Raw genomic sequence first — 19,872 nt, 5'->3', positions numbered from 1 at the left:
ACATGTTCCAAAGACAGTGTAGAAGTAGCCTATCTGAGCTCTGATGATATATTTCAACATACTGGATGACATCATATTTCAACTCTGCGGTAACCGCAGTAGGTTCTGTGTTGCACTTCTGCATCGTGAGAGCTCGCATCTGCGCACACTTGTCAGCGCCGACCACGTTTAGGTAACAAGTCGGAATCAACATACAAACTAAACAACACACTTCCGCTGTTCACTGTCAAAATGAAAGCATACTCAGACTGCGTTGCTTGAGAACGTGACTGCAGCTCTCTCGCCTAATACAGTTTTGCTTTATTAAGAAAGAGACTATACTTCCGATCTTGTCCCCACTGTCTCGTACTTGATTGAAAATTCTCAAGAATGGAAGCTTGTGTGTGTGTGTGTGTGTGTGTGTGTGTGTGTGTGTGTGTGTGTGTGTGTGAAAAATATGTTGATGCGGAGAATGAATAGACACAGAGTCTATTCGATAGAATAAACGGGGTCAGCGGCAGAAAAAAGGAGGACACCTTCAAGTCACAGCGTCGACTTTCTGCTCCATGTATCTCTCCGGGGTTGGTCTAACCCAAAAAATACAAAAAATACGCGGTGCTGCCATGGGTTGCGGGAGATCGGCTCAGCCCTCGTCCTGCAGCTGTTCAGGGGGCCGAGGATAGGACCAAGACATTGGACAGTTACTGTTCGCTTTGTCCTGCATTTCTCGACTCGGTGTCTGACAGCCGACCGAGCACAGTGCGTAAATGCGCGCTGTGAAAGTAGCATTTGAACATTTTGAATGCTAAAATTTAGTGTTTATCTTGCATTGTGGTTGTAAATCGTTTTTTAAAATATAGTTCTGCGAAGCGGATGGAGTGATTTCTGAAAAAAAGAGAGGGGAGAGTCAGACTGCAGTTTTGTTGCGTGTGATGATAGGAGACACAATGACGCTCTTGTCTCTTCTGGGTCGGATCATGCGTTATTTTCTCCTCAGGCCGGAGACATTGTTTCTGTTGTGCATAAGCCTGGCGCTGTGGAGTTATTTCTTCCACACCGACGAGGTGAAAACCATCGTCAAGTCCAGTAGGGATGCCGTGAAGATGGTCAAGGGGAAAGTGGCGGAGATGATGCAGAATGACCGGCTGGGAGGCCTCAGTGTCCTGGATGCAGAGTTCTCCAAGACCTGGGAGTTCAAGAACAACAACGTAGCCGTGTATTCCATACAGGGGAGGAGAGACCACATGGAGGACCGATTCGAAGTGCTTACTGACATCACAAATAAGAGCCACCCGTCCATATTCGGGATATTTGATGGTCACGGTGGAGAGGTAAGTTGGGGGGGGGGGACAGAGTGTTTTATTTACTGCATTTTCTTTCAAGACTGTCGGTCTTGCTTCTGTGCGAGATCTCATCATTAAATTAATTCAGAGCACGAGACCAGGGGAGGGACCTTTCAGTCTTATGACAATATAGAAGTTATTCTCTAAGCCAAAAAACAAAGCAATAATTCCATTCCTAGTGAGTGCATTCTCAAAAATACCTCCATTTTCATTTAGGCAGAGTCTGCCATGGCATGGCTAATATAGTGTTTTAAATAGTTACACTTAGGAAATCCTTTTCCAAATATCCAAAGATCAACAGGCCTTTTTAGGTGCCTAATACAGGCCGGTTTGGTTTGCACAGGCATAAACCACTTTTCAAACAGAGCTAGCTATTGCCCCTCCCCACATCTGCATTGTATTCTCTTGTGTGAACACCTCAACAATCCCACTGCCTCTCAGGGAGTTGACTTGGGGTTTATAACAAAGAGCTTTGTGTGTTTCTGTGTGTGCATGCACAGTGGGTCTGTGTGTGCTTTGTGTGTGTGTTTCTGTCCTCATGTTGTCAGGGGTCAATGATTTCTCATGGGTACCTGAAGACTCTATGTGGACACCATCTGTCCCTGAGAGATAAAGGTACCAATGAAGTTATTTTGTCATTAGAACAAATATTTCAGTTTTAAGTGGAAACCAGTGCTAGAAATCCTCTAAACTAACAAACAATGAGCAGCTAGTTGTTCGTTATTGATTTTTACTTCCTTATTAACTAACCTACTGAGAAGAAAAGAATGACTGTAAGAAGGAAACTGAATGTCTGAGGCTGATGGACTTCTGTATCTGTTAACAAACATTTTCTACGTTAGCATATAAAATCATAGAACAAGGGGTGCAAAATCTGATTTATACTTTTATAGTTTCTGGAGAAGGTCAAGACTTCTAGCCAGCACATATCCAATAAGTAGTCTTTATCCAGACAATAAAATATCTGAATAAAGATGAATTGGTTTGTGTTTTTTTTTTAACCATTACTACACATACATACATAAACATACATACACACACATATATATATATATACATACACACACACACACATATACATATATATATATATATATATATATATATATATATATATATATATATATATACATACATACACACACACACACACATATATACACACACACACACGTTTACTCAATGGAATCACTTCTTCTATTTATGTAAAAATATTTATCCTTCCTGTCTGTCTCTGATAACTTTCTTCCTCTTTATACAACACTGTCACTCACTATCAGTTTTTATTTATTTAATCTTCTACTGTAGCCAAATTTATTTTCCTGTATGTCCTTACTTCTCTGGCACTCTTATCATCATCTGGCTGTATGAAGTATAGTTTGGACTTGGTGGGGGTCATTCTGACATCTGCCTTAACTTTGACAAGGTTATTAGACCCTATGCTGAAAACAGAGTTCAATAAACCCTATTCCTTACAGAGAAACATGTCCCTCTCAGTAAATACAGAGGAATTCACTATGAGGTGAGTTTACCTTAATTCATCAGAACTACGTATTTGTCTGGGCCTCACGTCGTGTCAGAAAAACTGTATGCATGAAAAGATAATCATTGTTAGTTTTTGTGTTAGTTAGTCATGCAGACATGTTTTAAAAACTGCCAGCACACACACATACACACACACACTAACTCTGTTATTAAATGAAGCAAATATGCTACTGAGCCAAATATGGACAAATAGAACAGGCAGTATCTTACTGCAGTGAGTCCTGGCACTGAAAATATGTGGATAATTCCTCAGACAGGGCTCTGTTTTGTCTTTAGTATTTATTGAGGGATAAGTTATGGCCCTGAATAAATAAAAGTCAGCACAGGCTGTTGCATCTCTTCTTTTCCTTTTTTTATGTGGTTTAAAGAAACAAATGCCTGCTATTTTTGAAAGAGAGACTTGATAGCTTACAACTTACTACTTTGTAGGGTTACATTCAGATTTATATTTATAAATTGAATCATTGTAAATCAGCATTTACAATTGAATCAGAGATGTCAATAAGAAATTCAGCGTACAGAGAATTCCACTAACAAAATGTATTAATTAATTTAATAGCATGTATGTGGGTAATTTAAGAGGTTTAAAACTGCATTCATCCTTATATTTTAGCTTTACATTTATTGCAATTGGAAATTTACAGCTGAAGATTTTTTCCTGATCCAGGCTTACTGAGTGCCACTCTCCCCAATTAAATAAGTGCTGAAGTGCTCCTCCAGCAAAAAGAAAAAGGAGGGACCAGCAGAGGAAGAAATTAACTATCCTTTCCCAATTGTTAATAAGTTTTCACATTTCCAAATTAAAATCTCTGATGGTTCTTCACTTTGAGGCTGCTTAGTTTTGATGCAGTTCATATCCAATTCTTAATCATTTCTGATAATTACTATGAGTATAAATATACCTGTAGCCAGTTAAATGCTCATGAGTGCTTCACGATGGAGAAAACAGGCAGTTTTAGTCTCATGCATGACAAAAACAGAGCAGAACACATTCAGTGATAAACGATCTCTGCTTTGGTTTGTGAATTTTGCTGTTCAACCATGAGCTGCAGGATTCTCATCAAAGTTAATTCTGAAGAGTAAACGTTCAGATAAACTGAATTCACATAAGGTTGTATATTTATATCAGTGAAGAGCTAATGAACACAACTGCATTAGGAAGCAGCACAGAGATGAATCGTGATCATGAAATATGTAGACGACATCAATACAGGGGCATTAAGATGGTATAAATATTTCCAGTTTTAGATTCAACTTGACAACATTAACTAAATGGAAATGTTGGCAGAAGAAATGAGGGAAGAAGTAAAAGCTGGAAGAGGAGGCGGTTCTTCAATAATTCAGCCCAGCCCACTTTGCTGCATGCAACTGAAAAAAGAAGTCAAAAGTGGGGTTGAATTGAACCATATTTTTGGTTCTTCAGGCTGGTCAAACAGATAATCATTAACAAAAAAAACCCATTTATTTTATTTAGTGTGTACTGCTTTACATGTAGAAAATGTTATAAAGACAACATTGTAACTGTTGGAAGGAAGGGGAAATATGTCTAATATTCTTTTTTTTTTTTTTTTTTTATCTTTGTACCATTTTTGTATCTTTCTGAGCTTTCGACAGCATAATGTGCAAAAACAGCTCTTCTCTGAAATGACTTATTCCCTCTCCTGTGCCCCTTTATTTTATTTACCCTCCCGGCTTCCTCCCCCTCCCAGGCTGCAGCTGACTATGTGAAGGCCCACCTACCTGAGTCTCTGAAGCAGCAGCTGCAGGCTTTTGAGAGAGAGAAGAGAGAGAGCGCTGTCTCCTATGCCAACATTCTCGAGCAGCGTATCTTGGCTGTGGATCGGGAGATGCTGGATAAGCTCTCTGCCAACCATGATGAAGCAGGTCAGGAGGAAACTGTAAAGTTTCAGGGAAAGCTGGCCGTAATTTTGCTGATGAGCCGTAAAATAAGTTGGAAAGTGAAAATATATGGCTTGCAAATTAAACTGGCAGTTGTTTTGTAGCAAGCTTGTCCATTAATATCAGGGGTGGACAATTCTGTAGCCCTCTCTGCAACCTCGAGGGCTGCAGTCCTCCAAGTCTTGGGGGCTTCCCTTGTGCAACACACTTGACTTAAATCAATGGGTAATTAGAAAGCTTGTGCAGAGTTTGACTTAAAGCTCTACACAAGTCAGCTTATTAAGTCTGATAGATGTCAGGTGTGTTGCAACAGGGAAACTCGTAACACTTGCAAGACTGTGGCCCTCAAGGACCGGAGTTTCATCAAATCAGTCCTGCCTCTTTTTATAATCCTCACAGTAGATAAGTTAAAAAGTTATGTTTTTAAGAAAACCAGCTTTTTCTTTTGTCATGTAATCACAATATTAGTTATCACATCACAATTCCTTTTCCTCTATAACCATTTCCTATTTAACATCCTCTCAGTGCAGTGCATTTTAGCTGACATTTACCCATTTAATGGACTTCTTTTATAGAATTGGCCAGAAATGCTGATGGAGAGTGAGACTACTGAATTTTATTACTATGAAACATTATGCTGCTGCATACTCACTGTTGCACTGCCTTAAATTGATCAGTTGATGAAAGCTGATACACAAATCCCCAAAATCCAAACAGTTTACAGACAGTTTTTGCAGCGAGTTTGTCCTCATTGACAGTTTACTGATGTGTCAGCTCAGAATGTTAAACACCCAAGACTTGCAAGTGATACGATGCTCTCCCTGTCACAGGACACCAAGAATGTTTACAACTTTATTTACTTACATATATATATATATATATATATATATATATATATATATATATATATATATATATATATATATATATATATATATGTAAGTATATATAAAATCATATTGCAGTGATTTGTTCAATGAAAAAGTGACATTTCATTGGTGAGTTATTGTTATTAATAATAAATTTTATGTTTTTGGAAAAACTGTTCCTTCATAATCGGAAACTGTTCCTTCATAATCGATAAAGTGCATATATATATATATATATATATATATATATATATATATATATATATATATATATATATATATATATATGCACTTTACCGATTATGAAGGAACAGTTTTTCCAAAAACATAAAATTTATTATTAAAAACAATAACTCACCAATAAAATGTCACTTTTTCATTGAACAAATCACTGCAATATGATTTTTTTTCTACTAGTGAATTATTTTTGTTTTACTTATGTGTTTCAAAGAAAACTATCATACAGATCTACCTTTGTGTGTGTGTGCGTGTGTGTGCAGATCACATTTAGATTTTCAAAACAATTTTTATCTTTTTTTTCTTTTCAGTCGTGAAAAAAAACCGTCTGAAATAATATTCATGCTTTCTCTTATCACCTTATCACACTTACTTGCAAGTTGGTGAAGATGCAGTTATTCAACATGCTCTCCGTATCCAGTCATATTAAGCTTTTAATACAAAACAGTTTTGATTTAAACACGTGTAAAGGGCAATAGAGGTAAATGGGTGATATTTATTAGTTACTGTAAATGTTACTCTATGCATGAATTTATTTCCTATCAATTCTAGCGCTGAATCTTTCCTTCCACATGCAACCCCAATTCCAAATATGTTTTAATTTTGTGTCAAATGTAAATAAAAGCACAATTCAATGATATGTGAATCTCATAAGCCCATATTTCAGTCCCATTAGAACATATTGACAACATATTAGATGTTGAAACTGAGACACTTAATTATTTCATGAAAACATGAGTTAATTTTGAATTTCACAGAAGCAACACCTCTCAATAACGTTTATAAAGACTGATGTTTACCACTGGGAGGCAGCCACTCTTCTTCTAACAGCAGTATCTGAGAAGTGTGGAAACCAGTTGCTGGAGTTTTAGAGGAGTATTGTATGAGTTGTATGCTTCAGGATGCTAACTGCTTAAAATCCTGAGCCTTTGTTGCCAAATCTTTCACTTCACAATATGCCAAATGTTTTCCCTTTGTGAAAGGTCTGGACTGCATATCATCAGAGATGCAGGCTTTAGAAGTGTGTACTAATATCAAACTAGACATTCCCTCTCCTGTTCACTAGACAAAATTTCCATGATTATGAAAAAGAATTGTGAATTATAATTACTATTAGCTTAGTACAGTTTTCTACTTTGACTTGTGGTCTTGTCCCACATGCACATAGATTCCTCCTAATTCTCAATCTTCTGATGATATTATACACTTTTGATCTTTTTTATGTTATGTTAATGATATAGTGGGGTCTTCAGTTCTTTGCCATTTCACATTGATTACATTACATTACCAATTTTTCTGAAATGTTCCACAATTTTTAGACAGTTTGTTGCAGATTGGTCAATCTCTGTCATCTTCATGTCTGAGCGGCTGTGCCACTCCACTTTGAAATGCTTCTTTTAAAGCCAGCCACATTACTGGTGTATTTCCAAATGAATTGTTGTTAGATGCCCATCTAGCTGTTTTTTCAACAATTACTTTTCCAGCATTTTGTAGCCCTTTGTCAACTTTTTTTAGATGTGTTGCCAGTGCCATTTAAAAAAAAAAAAAGCAGCTAATAGTTAAAATGGTAAAATATCTCAGTGTCCACATCGTTTTACGTTGCTTGTGCTCTATGGGGAATGAAATATGGATTTATGCGATTTGCAATTTGACTATTCTAGATTATTTAAATTCCCAACTTTCTTTTAAATGAATGTTGTAGATTTCACATTTCACCAGGTGATAAAACAAAATCAAATTTTAATTAATCTACTACACAGAAGTGATAAAGCTCCTTATCATTTACAGTCAAACCACTGATCTTTTGAAGAATAATATGTGCAAATATTCATTTGCACCAGCAAAATCTTTACAACTTCATAATGATATTAGTAAATTTCAGTTTGGTACACAGCCCAACACAGCCACACCCATCAATGTTTTATGAACACTGTTACATCAGTATATTTTTTTTTCATATGCCTCTATTTTTGTTTTGTTTTTTTTAATTGAATGCACAGGAACAACGTGCCTGATGGCACTGCTTTCAGATCGAGAGCTTACAGTGGCCAATGTTGGAGACTCGAGAGGTGTATTGTGCGACAAAGATGGGAATGCGGTTGCACTATCACACGACCACAAGCCTTATCAGCTTAAAGAGCGCAAGAGGATCAAGAGGGCAGGTACGTGCTGAGATCAGAAACACAATAAAGCATGCTTATTATGCTCTTGCTTCATACCTCTTCCCAAAGTCACAATCCTTTGCTGCCATCTTCTGGTTCATTTGTGTAATAGGTCTTAACATATTCTAATGTCTGCATAGGCTGTGTGATGACTATTTTTTTTTTCTTGTTTTTTAGACAGTTATAATCCTACAATTAAAAGCCAATTTATTGATTTTTCACACATAACTTTTTTTTGTTTTGTTTTGTTTTGTTACTTCCAGGAGGCTTCATCAGTTTTAATGGATCTTGGAGAGTTCAGGGTATCCTCGCTATGTCTCGCTCTTTGGGCGACTACCCTCTAAAAAACCTCAATGTAGTCATTCCTGATCCTGACATAATGATCTTTGACCTGGACAAACTGCAGCCTGAATTCATGATCCTGGCATCTGATGGCCTGTGGGATGCCTTTAGTAATGAAGAGGCAGTGCGGTTTGTTCGCGATCGTCTGGATGAGCCTCACTTTGGTGCCAAGAGCATTGTCCTCCAGTCTTTCTACCGAGGCTGTCCTGACAACATCACTGTCATGGTAGTGAAGTTTAAAAGCAGAACTGGGGGGATCAACAAAGCAGGCAATTAGGTCAAGGTCAAATTTAGATTACACTGTGATCTTAAATGTGGAGCTCGCAGTGTAATCAGTATGATCTTTCCCAGTCTTCTGTATGCAGCAACAATTACACTATCACAGGAGGACATGGGGAACCTGAAGGTTAAACACTGAAAACTGTACTTTTAAAAAATATACAGACACACACACAAACATGTAAAAAAGATACTTTGTCTTTGCCATCTGATTGAAAAAGGGGCATTTAAACTCAAATATCAAAAGTATGTTCTATGAGATTGGTGAACTCCTTTAAAAAAGAAAAACAACACTGAGAATACAAACACAGGTAGTTTCATTTGAACCAGCAACATAAGACTGTGATTGCTTCACTACTGTTTACTAGACATGTGCATAAATGGTCCAGCTCCACTGGAGGCTTTTTGAGAGCAAGTTTCAATTTGTGCCTACTTAAGAATTAATGTGTAGGAAGGAGCTGAAACACCTACGAAAACACCATCCAGGTTGTGGCATTTCAATTTTTCCAACTTTTGACCATGAATAATTATTCAAATATAAAATGACTTCAGTGGACGCATACATTTGATTGGTTTTCATCATCCTAAGTTCAGCATGAATTCACACTGGGTATAGTGGATACTAAGAATGAAATATAGAACCAAATTACCAGAGTTTCTTTTCAGGGTGCTGCAAATATGTGTCTAATAATTTACTTGTCTTACTGCTCAGTGGTCTTAATGAGATTTTCAGTGGCACATGATTTTATTCATCATTAATAAATGTTTTCAAATTGTGGAAAAAGATAGGCAAAATATAAAAGCAAACAGCAATTCGAGCCTATCTAAAAAATAATTTAGTCTTAAATTGACAATAGTCTGATAAGATTTTGACAGGGAAGGAAGGACAAAGAATTTTAAATTAGTGTTTCTATTAAACTGAAATAGTCCATATGCTCTGTATGTCTGCCACTGATTACGTCAAAACATTCTCAGATCAATTTACAGTTTATTCCAGTTTGCGCACTTCTGGACAGCTGGTTATCTCAAAGTGAGCAAAACTAATGTTTCGGAAACCAATCAGTAAACTGCATTGATAACTGAGATCATTGAAAGTGGGTTTCTCTGTGAAGGCACTTACAATGATTCAAATAGCTTTTTTGTCATTGTTTGTTTCTCCTCTGGAGAATGATCATCACTGAAATGCTCATTCAACTCTGTTCAAACTGAAAGAGACACATTTTGAGTCTACAGAAGATGAGTAATGCTCAAACAATAGATTAAGGGTGAAATGCCACGTTAACCTTCTAGACATACACAGTACACAGACACAAAAAGCTGAAAAGGCACTTTTGAAATGTTTGAATGGTAACTCTTTACATATCAGCCAATGTTAACGCTGTTTTATTGTATATAAAAACCTGAAATTCACATCTTGGCAAATGATGAAGCAAATGTGAACAATCCCCTTAAAGTGGGTTTTCACCTTCTGTAGCAGGGCATGTGCTTTGGCTTCTCCATCCTCATAAACATGGTAATTACAGTGTTTGTCACTGGATACCATTTGCCTTTGACCTGTAAAGCACACAAGTCTTGATGTGCAGAAACTAACTAAAAAAGACAACTCATCGCAAACTCTGCAGCTGAAGCCAGAATGCTAGGGATTAAAAATGTGATAAGTGATTCAACTGGTGTCACTGACTGCAACTGGTTAAGCAAGGAAGGATTTACTTCTGTTTTAATTCAACTATTACCACTGTGTACCATGACCTTCCATCAGCTGAGAGGAATGATGGCTTTCATTGTTTTTGTTAACATTTTACCTAATGCCTTATTTATTGTTGAGTTTGTGGATGTTTCTGGCAGATTGCCAAATCAGCATACTGTATGTTTATTTTCTGTCCTTCTGTACATGAGCAGAATTTACAATAAAAAAAAAAAACCCATCGATTTTCCGAGAAGTCCATGATTAACACATCCATCTGTGATGTATATGAAATGGATTATTTTCTCCATGTTTTGACATAGCTTGCAGGTGGCAGTGTCTCATTTGCTACATTTGAATCAAGTGTTTTATTCAAAAACACAAAATATGAGAAGTAAAGAAAGTAAAAACCTGTTCAAAGTTCTCTCTCCATCACTTATCCAGGAATCTGAATCAGCCATGTTCTCCTTGTGGCTGCTATCTCAAGAAATTGCTTGTTATAAACTGTTAATGACTCATGTCAGAGAATCTAAAGTGCTGCTGGGAAAACGTGATGTCCTTGGAGTGTTAGTGGGATGACTCTGCCGAGCTTCAAATAACTCCCCATGCCATGTCTGCGACACGGCTCAGTTGTAGCACTGAGAAGGAGAAAGTACAACTTGAAAAGTCACACTGGTATGCTCAGAGATGGTGTGCAGCAGGTGGACGCACTCAAAATAGCTTGAATATAAGCTGATCCAAATACCCAAGACCGTCATTTAAGTGTCTCATATTCCCTGAAGTGGGTGCGTCACGCTTCAGTCTTACTGGAACGCTGTGGGCAGATTGGACACCTTTATAAGCTACATAAGTGCGTTTATGTGACCGTGTCATTTGGCCTAGTCAGAAAAAGACTAGAAACTCTTCTCAATTCCTTTGAATCTTGTAAAGAGATAACTGGAGTACTAAATAAAATGGGACAGCACGGCTCCAAATCCTCCTCTGAAGCCGGCGTAATTTTTCAGGGCGCTGGTGACTTGGACACGTTTCAGAAAGCGGATTCATGCTCTACCCCAGCCTCGATTGTACGCATTCAGAAGAAAGTGACCACCCCGACGACCTGTGTTCATTCTTCCAACCGGTCCCTGGAAAAATCTGTACCACACTCCTGGTCCCAAAGTCGCCATGACACCGACGGACTGGTGTACGTGCTGGATAACCCAACAGGTGGCGTGTGGGTGAAACCAGGAGAAAAATGGACCAGAACTTGACACAAAGATAAGTTTTAATTGGAAGAGTTAATCGGAGTGATCAGTCAAACATCTTGCGGTTGGATGCTTTCTTTATTCCTTCGCTTTGGGTTCTTCAGAGCAGAAGATGCCATGAAGTTGGGTTCTTAAAACTGATGCACTCATGGCGTCCACAGTGCAGCGCGTGGAGTTGGACATGTGTGGCCTCGGTGATACTCAAAGGTTGACTGGACGCTGCAATAAGTAATGTATCTTTGTCCGATATACAAATATTCAGTATCAGTCTGAGGAGAAGATGGCGAGGCGAAGTTTCATGCAAAGGGAGAGGTGTTATCTTTGGAAAAAACGGCCACACCGGGTTATTTCTAAAATGGCTGTTTGGAGCTGTAACATGTAGCACACATTATAGAAAAAAAGAACTAAATAAAGGAGAGGAGTTGGGGTTATGCCAAATGAAGCACTGGGCTTTGCAAACAGCTCAGTTTGGTTTGTGCGCAATGAGACAAACCTTCAAAAGGGCTGACCAACCTTAATTTATTTTTCCTTTTCTTTTATTCTACTTTTCTTTATTGTTATCAATTTATGCAAATAGTACAAGGAAACGCAGTGGAATAGTTCAATAAGAGGGCAGTGTAGGAATATGTTTACCTTTTGGCTCTACTTTGCGCAACATTAGGGCCTAATGTATGTTTTCTTTGCAAGCAGGACTGTCAGCCCCTCAATTATTTTCTTTTGTATGAAGATGTTATTTGTTAATTTGTTGTAGGCTACATTTTATGTAGCTATTGATTGTTAAACAACATACATACGACATAGACAGGACCATGCAGCCTGGGGCCGCAGCCACAGAGCGGCGCCACGTGACGTCTTAATATGCAATTTGAACACACTTCAGAATGTATTTTAAGTAAATTACATTAATTTAATATGCAGTGTCTCCAGTGCACTTTGCGCTCAAAACAGACGTATATGTTGATTTATTTTTGTTGCAGGAAATTTGGTAAGCTTTGAGCAAAATCAGAACTTGAGCAGAACGTGAAAGTACTATTTAGAAGATGATGTTTGTAGAGTCAAATAAACAACTGTATTGCTACAAAAGCAAATCCATGATGCAACTGTGAACATGGGATCTATTCAGATGCAAACTTTGTCCCTGGTGTGGCGCCTTATCAGTGAACAGAACATTATAATCGGCAGGAACTAATGGTTTATCTATTAAACTGTGCAACACACAAGGCAAACACTGCGTCAAGAGGGAGGAGACGTGGCTGTCCCTCGTTAAGTGGACGTTTGTATTTATCCGCTTCGTTATGGGGCACCTAGTATCCAAACAGCCTGAAGTTCAAGTTCTGCTTCTTGGTCTGGACAATGCTGGAAAATCTACTTTTCTTTACAAACTGAAGCACAACGTTTCTGTCACAACCGTCCCCACGATCGGCTTCAATGTGGAAATGCTCGATGCCAAGAAGAGCAGGAAGAACATCGCAGTAACCATGTGGGATGTCGGGGGTCAAGGGAAGATGCGCGAGCACTGGAAGGACTTTCACCAGAACACCGCGGCCGTTGTGTTCGTTGTGGACAGTTCCGACAAGGAGCGTCTGGACGAGGCACGGAAGGAGCTGGAAAATACGCTGAGGAGTGAACAGCTGCGGGGTCGCCCAGTAATTCTTCTTGCCAACAAACAGGACGTGAGCGGGGCTCTGACCGTCACGGAACTGAAAGACAGGTTCAACCTGAGAAAGACTTGCTCAGGTCGAGATTGGTTCGTTCAGCCTTGCTCTGCCTCGACGGGATTTGGAGTTGAAGAGGCCTTCAGACGACTGGTCCAAATGGTCAGACTCCCTTCAGAAGCTGGTGCTGTGAAAGATAATATCAAAGACACAGTGCACCAACTTCGGTCGAATACTAGACATTGAATTTTATTTATAAGGCATGTGCTATTTTCAGACAATGGACACATACATCTCGTTGCCTATATTAATTTGTGCCAAAAATAAATTTGGTTTGTTCAGTTCGTTTGATCCAAAGTTTTATTCTTCGGACTTGTGTATGCAAGGTGTATGCAAATCTTGTGTTACAAAAGTGAATTCAAATTTTAAAACACGTTCTCGGTTTATGTATATTTAGCAAAATCTTGAAGCAAATATGAACCAACAACGGGACAGTGAATATTTTTACTATATCAAGGCTAAACATATTTCGGAGAGTTCAGTCTGCACGGAAATTAGGCTACATCCTTCAGACACATTTACCAATACATCAGTCGCACAAAATTGCATTTTAAACACATCTTGGCTTTCAAAAGTCACCTCGTCAAACAGCCTGTCCCACAGTAGAGTCCAGTCCTCTGTTGTCTCCCCGGACAGTCTCTTCATAAGTTGGTAGACGTTTGCACTCTTCGTATGTAGGCAGTTCGGGAGTAGGAGTAGAATAAGCCAAGTGGTCCGTTGTACCGTTCTCCACAAGAAACTCTTGAGACATGGTGGCGGCTGGCTGGCTGTTTAGTGGCGGAGTGCGACGCCCCACGATGGAGCAGAGCATTTTCTGAACAAAGTATCCCACAGCAAAGAGAAGAAGCATAATAAGAACTCCAGAAAGTTTTTGAATGACGATGTTGATGCTGTAGGAGGTCTTGTCCACAAACTCCTTGCAACAGTACCCTGTCGTGGCGTTTCCGTGTGGGCAACAGATCCGACCCTCCCGACAGACATAATTTCCACATCTTAAGATTCTGCAAACAACACGGTCAAAAAGGCAAATAGTTAAGATTGTCAATGCCTGGCATCTACTGAAAAACATTGCGTTCAAAGAAAAGAGAAAGCCAAAATTACGGGATGGAAAAACAAGATACACCCAAGACTTGAGGATAACACGCTGAAATATGACTTGAAAGACGCCTGGGTTGAAAGAATGACGTAGAGCCAACATTACTATCTGGGTTCCAGAGAGATGGGATGAAGGAGGGGGAAGAGGGTGTTGAATGCGTTTACATGTTCACAACATAATTAAGCAGTCGACTTAAGAGGGGGAAAGTGGCTCAAGATATTGCAACATAAATATACCAATGATCTTGGCTTGAACTGCCAACTATAGCCCACCTTCTCTCAAGTCACTGATTTATTATGCACTTAGCACATCACTCAACACAGCCGTGCATTCAATGGTTTATTGATGTGTTGAGAGAGTAAACAGGCGCCCCAAAAAAATCGATGAGCTGAATCTTATAAGCTATCCAATTATCTATGAACCCAAAAAGTAAGAAAGGGCGTAAAAAGCAGGTTTCAAGCACAGGGAGACCACCAATAGAAAAGACTGGGAGGCTCTGTCCAGGGTACTGAACCACCCAAAGTCAAATGTTTTCTCTGGCATGACAAAAATGTCATATGCAACAGACACACTCACTGGTCAAGTGAAGTAAATACTGAAAGGCTATGGTTTAGTTGACTGGACTTCAAGAGGCAATAAAGAGCTTCTTCTGAAGAGATTGTTTAAAAAAAAAAAAAAAAAAAAAACTGCTCGAACACAGCAAATGATTTAAAAAAAAAAAAAAATACAAAACTATGATTTTCAGAAGAAAAAAACGACCAAAAACTGAATTCTGCTGGATGTGGCAGGCAGAGACAACATGCTGCAAAATAGCCTCCAAAGATAATCAATACTATGATTACATGATTAGAATATAATGGAAGTAAGTGCTCTAATGACAGCTAGTGTCATGTTGCTGCATTTGTTTGCTACAAACATCACATGAAATCCATTTCTGGGGTTTAGAGAATTTGAATGACAAACTCAAAGCTAAACAAATCAATTACTATCCTGTGACTTGCAATAGGGGAGCCCGAGTCCGACCCTCGAGGTTTACTATCCTGCAACTTTAGATGCAACCCTTCACAAACACATGAATAGCTCATTACCTGGCATCTATAGATCTTAATGACATGTACATGATTGAATTTCATCATTTCAGGTGTGTTGGAGAAGCGATGTACCTAAAAGTTGAAGGACAGACTGAGGGCTGAATTTTGGCTGTCCCAACATTCTTATATGACAAAGATTATGTGAAATATTTACTGGAGAAGATTTGCCATACATGTGTGCACTTGTGTGCACACTGTCAAAAAGTTGACACATTTTCCCATTGGATTTAAATGATAGTGTGTAAACTTGACTTTGACACATTATCAAAAACATTTTAAAAAACAGAAGTGTGGTCAGTAAAGGTCACAAAAAAGTCACAAGACATCAGGAATGAGTTTAATCTTCACATTTTACTGTTCTGTCGTGTCCATCTTGTGACTACTAGCAGTGTAATCACCATTTCCTCACTCTGGTCAGCAATCTAAAGTCTCAGGCTGTCTTTTCCTTTGCTGAATGTGCAATCATGGAATCCTTTGCTCTGGAGACAAATTTGCTCGAGGACAGAACTGTAAGTGGTCCCAGATGGATTGTTTGCTCTGCAAAAAAAAATAAAAGTCAGTTATGTTTATCAAAGTTAATACCTGCCCTGACTTATAGTAAATTATCAAGCAGCACAAATATTTCTTAAAGAAATGTTTTTTTGACATTTCAGACATTGCACTTACGCTTTTTGGATTCACCGTCTCTCTTTATGAATTTAGAAGAGGATTGCTGGGGTTTTATTAGACTCTTGTGCGATTCTGGGCGGAACTGAATGTAATTGGCTTGAGGATGTTCCGCTTTATTCTGGACATTGACTTCCTGTGAAATCCCTGTGGGCCGCCCTTGAGCACTCATGGTATTTTTAGCAGGTTTTGTGTTTGGAGTTTCCTCAACCCACCGTGAGATATCACAGCTTGAACAAGCATGGTCATTTCCATCAACCGAGTGCCATCTAGATAGACATTTTTTATATTAAAAAAAAAAAAAAAAGAAAAAAAAAAAGATTTTTATGAAACTCACTGAAAATGGGGGGAAAAAAAAAAATCACAACTGTACTGCACTAAGTTTATAGAGGAAAACATGTTTAGATTACATAGGATTCAAAAGGGTACCACACTCTTTTTACCACTTGAACTAATTACCTGTTTTCAATTAAAGAGCAAGCTCGGTTTTCTGAGCTGACAGTCACTGTGACCGGAACAGCCTTCACATGGCAGGTTATATAGACCTGCAGGACAGAGATGGTGTAAAATATAGTCATACAAGTTTGGGCATTTAGAATCAAAACTAGCAGTTGTGTGAAAGGATTAATTAATCTCTCAATATTCCCAAGAATAATAAACATCTATCTTAAAATACTGATTGGGAAATGCCAAACAGTGAAGACTTTAAGCAAATAAACCACTACTCAAACTGTGCTTGAGCCAAAGGTGGGTTGGGGACTAACCTGGTTGCTGGGTTCTTGGTAGAACCTAAAGGCCTCTAGTTGGAACCTCAGCTTGTGTTCCTCAAGTCTTGGCAAGAAACGCGAGTTGGAGTTTGTTAGATGAGCATCGGCAAAACATCTAATGGCAGAAAAGGAAGTCAGTGAGTGCAGATACAGCTTTTGTTTTTTGCTTGAATTTCTTCTGGATGGAGGATTCATTGCTGCAGCTCACCCGTGATGCCCAATGAAGTCATGCCGTAAGGTTGCCTCGGCATCAGGCGTTGCTGTGGCAACACAGTGGTCAACATATACTCGCAGCGGCATGTGGTTACCCATGACAGCAGCCACTTCAAAATGAATAGGATCACCCAGGAAATATGTATAATATCCTCTCTCAAATTGCCAGTCACCTGCAATAAAAAAAAAACAAAAAACAAAAAAAAAAAACCCCGATCAAATTCTTGATAGAAGTTACTACAAAATTTTGGATCCAACTCTTCTTTGAAATTATATGGAAAAATAGTGCATTTAAAAATAAAATACCAGTCATGATTCTCAAAGTGAAGTGTATTTGGTCATCTACAGAAGCCACAGACACAGAGGGAACCCAGGTGGGCTGCAGAGAAATGCCATCCACAGAATATCTCCTGGTAAACAAGGGAAGAAAGGAAAAAAACAAAAAAACAAAAAACTAAATCTTGTCACTCTGGCTTAATTCAGTTTAATGCCCTCCATCAAATTAATTACAGTAGAGTTAGACAAATTGATTCTAATGCAAGTGAAATTTGTGAATGTTGCCAAATAGGATTAATCAAGCTTATATGTTCTGGTCCTGTAACAAACTTACAATATTCTCAATATGTGAAGCTTTCAGTAAAAGAGATTCAACCAAGTGCCACAAATGACAATATTTGGTGTTACAGGGAATGGTATACCAGAAAAATTAACATGTTTGCTTTATTTAACCCTCCTCACCCAGAAAAGTAGCCTATAAGAGTGAAAATCAGCACATCTGCCCAAAGCTTTCATCTTGGAAGAGGGAACCGATACCATTTTTTGGTTCTGCTTCAGTGTGTCAACAGAAAAGTTATATAAAATATGCACCCCCCTTTACCATCTTATCCTAAACACTTGAAGCTTCCCCAGATAAAATGGGAAATTATGTTTTGTTTAACCTTTCCTTATTTATTTATTTATTTATTTTTTAATGTATGCAACATCTTCAGGGGAATATTCCATGTGTGCTACACCCTCTCTTAATTATCTCTTATTTTTTATTCTTTGTATCTTACTAGCAACAAGGTAGTAACATGTAATTTGTTGACACTGTCTATTCTTACAGGACTTACTTCTCATAGTGGCATTCAATTGGAATATTTGCTTCATCCAGTCTGAGCAAACCATCAGAGGAAGGTTCAGGTGAATAGATCAGTATATTGGAGTAGACGATCTTCTCTTCAGTTGACTGAAAGAAGAAAATGTATGATTACATGAGAAAAGGAAAAAAAAAGATACAGTGACGGCATGCAGGAGAGAAATACCTACCGATAGTTTGGTTCCGCAGTCTGTGAGTCCGACCAGGATCGTGAATTCTTCATCTCCTGTTGGAACCGCCCCGCATTCATCACCTGCACCCAGAGAGTTTAAACCCAGCCGAAGCTGCCTGCCGTCCACCTTAAGATCTGTATCAAACAGGTCAGCTTGCACCAAAACCTCCATCGCATCTGGGTGGCACCTGACCACGATGGGTCGAGGCTGCACACTGTGCTCCTCACTTTGCAGTTGTTTCGCCATAGGCAACTGAGCCTGGCTTTGTCCAAATGTCCTGACTGCAGCCGGGGGGTTTATTGCGTGAAAGCCTCGGGTGTGTGCCAGGTGACTTTCTGCTGGACTGATAAGCGAGTAAAATACGACAATCCAACAAGAAACGATTCGTCGCAGGTTGCGGTCCATTCTCAGACACGTCGGGGGGAAATGACGGGGGTCTCTGCTCCCGCTGAAAATGTGCTCACAGGTGCAGGTGATTATACATGCTCAAACACACCTGGGCAGGAAGTTTGACTAATTGCAACTGTTTAACTTAGCCTGGAGTTATGGTCGTTATTCAAGTTAGAGAAATAATAGAAAGAAGAAAAGAAAGTTTAAGGGGGGAAGTGTAAATTAAGCCAATGCTTAGCATTAGGCCACTTAGTTTTTGCATTAAATTGATAGTTTTGGGCCAATAAGATTGTTTTTGGGTGAAGCTTTTCATGCAACTTAATTAGCCACTAGGTGGCACTAAAACTCCATAAAACATCTTTCTGTGCTGCAAAATATTGTCTTTCTCATCAGCACAATTGTTTTATGCAAATAATTTTTTTTTTCCTCCAAGATTAAAGAATTCTATATTGAAATATATAAAAACTTTAATTGAAGTGACTATTTTGCATCATACTTGTTTCTTTGATAAATGCTTGTTAGAGGATCAGATGCTAATGTTTTAGAAGAGTATGCTATCCCATGTTGGAGGATTCAACAGTCATGGGCCTTCGCAACCTAATTTTTATAATTGGATGACGTACAAATTGTTGTTTAGACTGGGCAGTTCATCAACCCGGCTGGACCCTTCTGGAAAGCCCTGCGGGTGTGTTTCATTTAGCATCGCCCTGCTGGAATATGCATAGTCTGGCTGACAGAGATGCTGTCAGAATGGGAGCAGAGGCAGATTTTGGTTTAATATCTCAATGTGCGTTTAGAGCTTTACAAGCTGACCATGTAATGAGCGTAACCCCATACCACCAGAGATGCAGTCTTTTTATCTGTCCGAATCATGCTAAGCTTTTATTCGCAATAAAGGTCTCGTGAATTTGTCGCTAACGTGACGTTGCGTCATAGCACGTTCAAAATCTGTTTTGGCCTTTCTGCTAACAGTGGGCTGCGTTCCATTTCAAATGACCGTCTTCTTACCATGGGTAGTAGGAGTTTCATAGACTTTGTAT

General features: G+C 38.8%; 3 protein-coding genes across 3 annotated transcripts; 2 read left to right on the top strand and 1 right to left on the bottom strand.

Annotated features, from left to right (window-relative positions):
• The first annotated feature begins 461 nt into the window (after window positions 1-461).
• On the top strand, window positions 462-10,548 carry ppm1la (protein phosphatase, Mg2+/Mn2+ dependent, 1La). Its single transcript, XM_079244235.1, has 4 exons — window positions 462-1,310; window positions 4,577-4,751; window positions 7,873-8,034; window positions 8,298-10,548. Exons 1-4 carry the CDS (start codon window positions 912-914, stop codon window positions 8,651-8,653), a joined length of 1,092 nt encoding a protein of 363 aa, XP_079100361.1. The 5' UTR covers window positions 462-911; the 3' UTR covers window positions 8,654-10,548.
• Window positions 10,549-11,113: 565 nt separating this feature from the next.
• On the top strand, window positions 11,114-13,582 carry arl14 (ADP-ribosylation factor-like 14). Its single transcript, XM_079243553.1, has one exon. The coding sequence runs from the start codon at window positions 12,879-12,881 to the stop codon at window positions 13,482-13,484; it is 606 nt and encodes a 201-aa protein (XP_079099679.1). The 5' UTR covers window positions 11,114-12,878; the 3' UTR covers window positions 13,485-13,582.
• Window positions 13,583-13,876: 294 nt separating this feature from the next.
• Window positions 13,877-18,688, bottom strand: LOC306758481 (zona pellucida sperm-binding protein 3-like; the record flags this gene model as incomplete). Its single annotated transcript, XM_079243808.1, has 7 exons — window positions 13,877-16,420; window positions 16,611-16,696; window positions 16,916-17,033; window positions 17,127-17,304; window positions 17,438-17,541; window positions 18,244-18,359; window positions 18,440-18,688. 7 exons carry the CDS (start codon window positions 18,686-18,688, stop codon window positions 16,135-16,137), a joined length of 1,137 nt encoding a protein of 378 aa, XP_079099934.1. The 3' UTR covers window positions 13,877-16,134.
• Window positions 18,689-19,872: the final 1,184 nt, after the last annotated feature.

Source organism: Telmatherina bonti (genome assembly GCF_933228915.1).
Source record: "Telmatherina bonti genome assembly, chromosome: 7".
In the NCBI taxonomy this organism is placed as follows: domain Eukaryota; kingdom Metazoa; phylum Chordata; class Actinopteri; order Atheriniformes; family Telmatherinidae; genus Telmatherina; species Telmatherina bonti.
The sequence above is the reverse complement of the archived record's forward strand: the minus strand, read 5'-3'. Positions and strand labels throughout refer to the sequence as shown.

Coding starts and splice junctions, on each gene's coding strand:
- arl14 (XM_079243553.1), top strand. CDS start 12,879: ATGGGGCACCTAGTATCCAAACAGCCTGAAGTTCAAGTTCTGCTTCTT.
- ppm1la (XM_079244235.1), top strand. CDS start 912: ATGATAGGAGACACAATGACGCTCTTGTCTCTTCTGGGTCGGATCATG. Junction 4,752..7,872: donor TGCCAACCATGATGAAGCAG/GTCAGGAGGAAA, acceptor TTGAATGCACAG/GAACAACGTGCCTGATGGCA. Junction 8,035..8,297: donor CAAGAGGATCAAGAGGGCAG/GTACGTGCTGAG, acceptor TGTTACTTCCAG/GAGGCTTCATCAGTTTTAAT.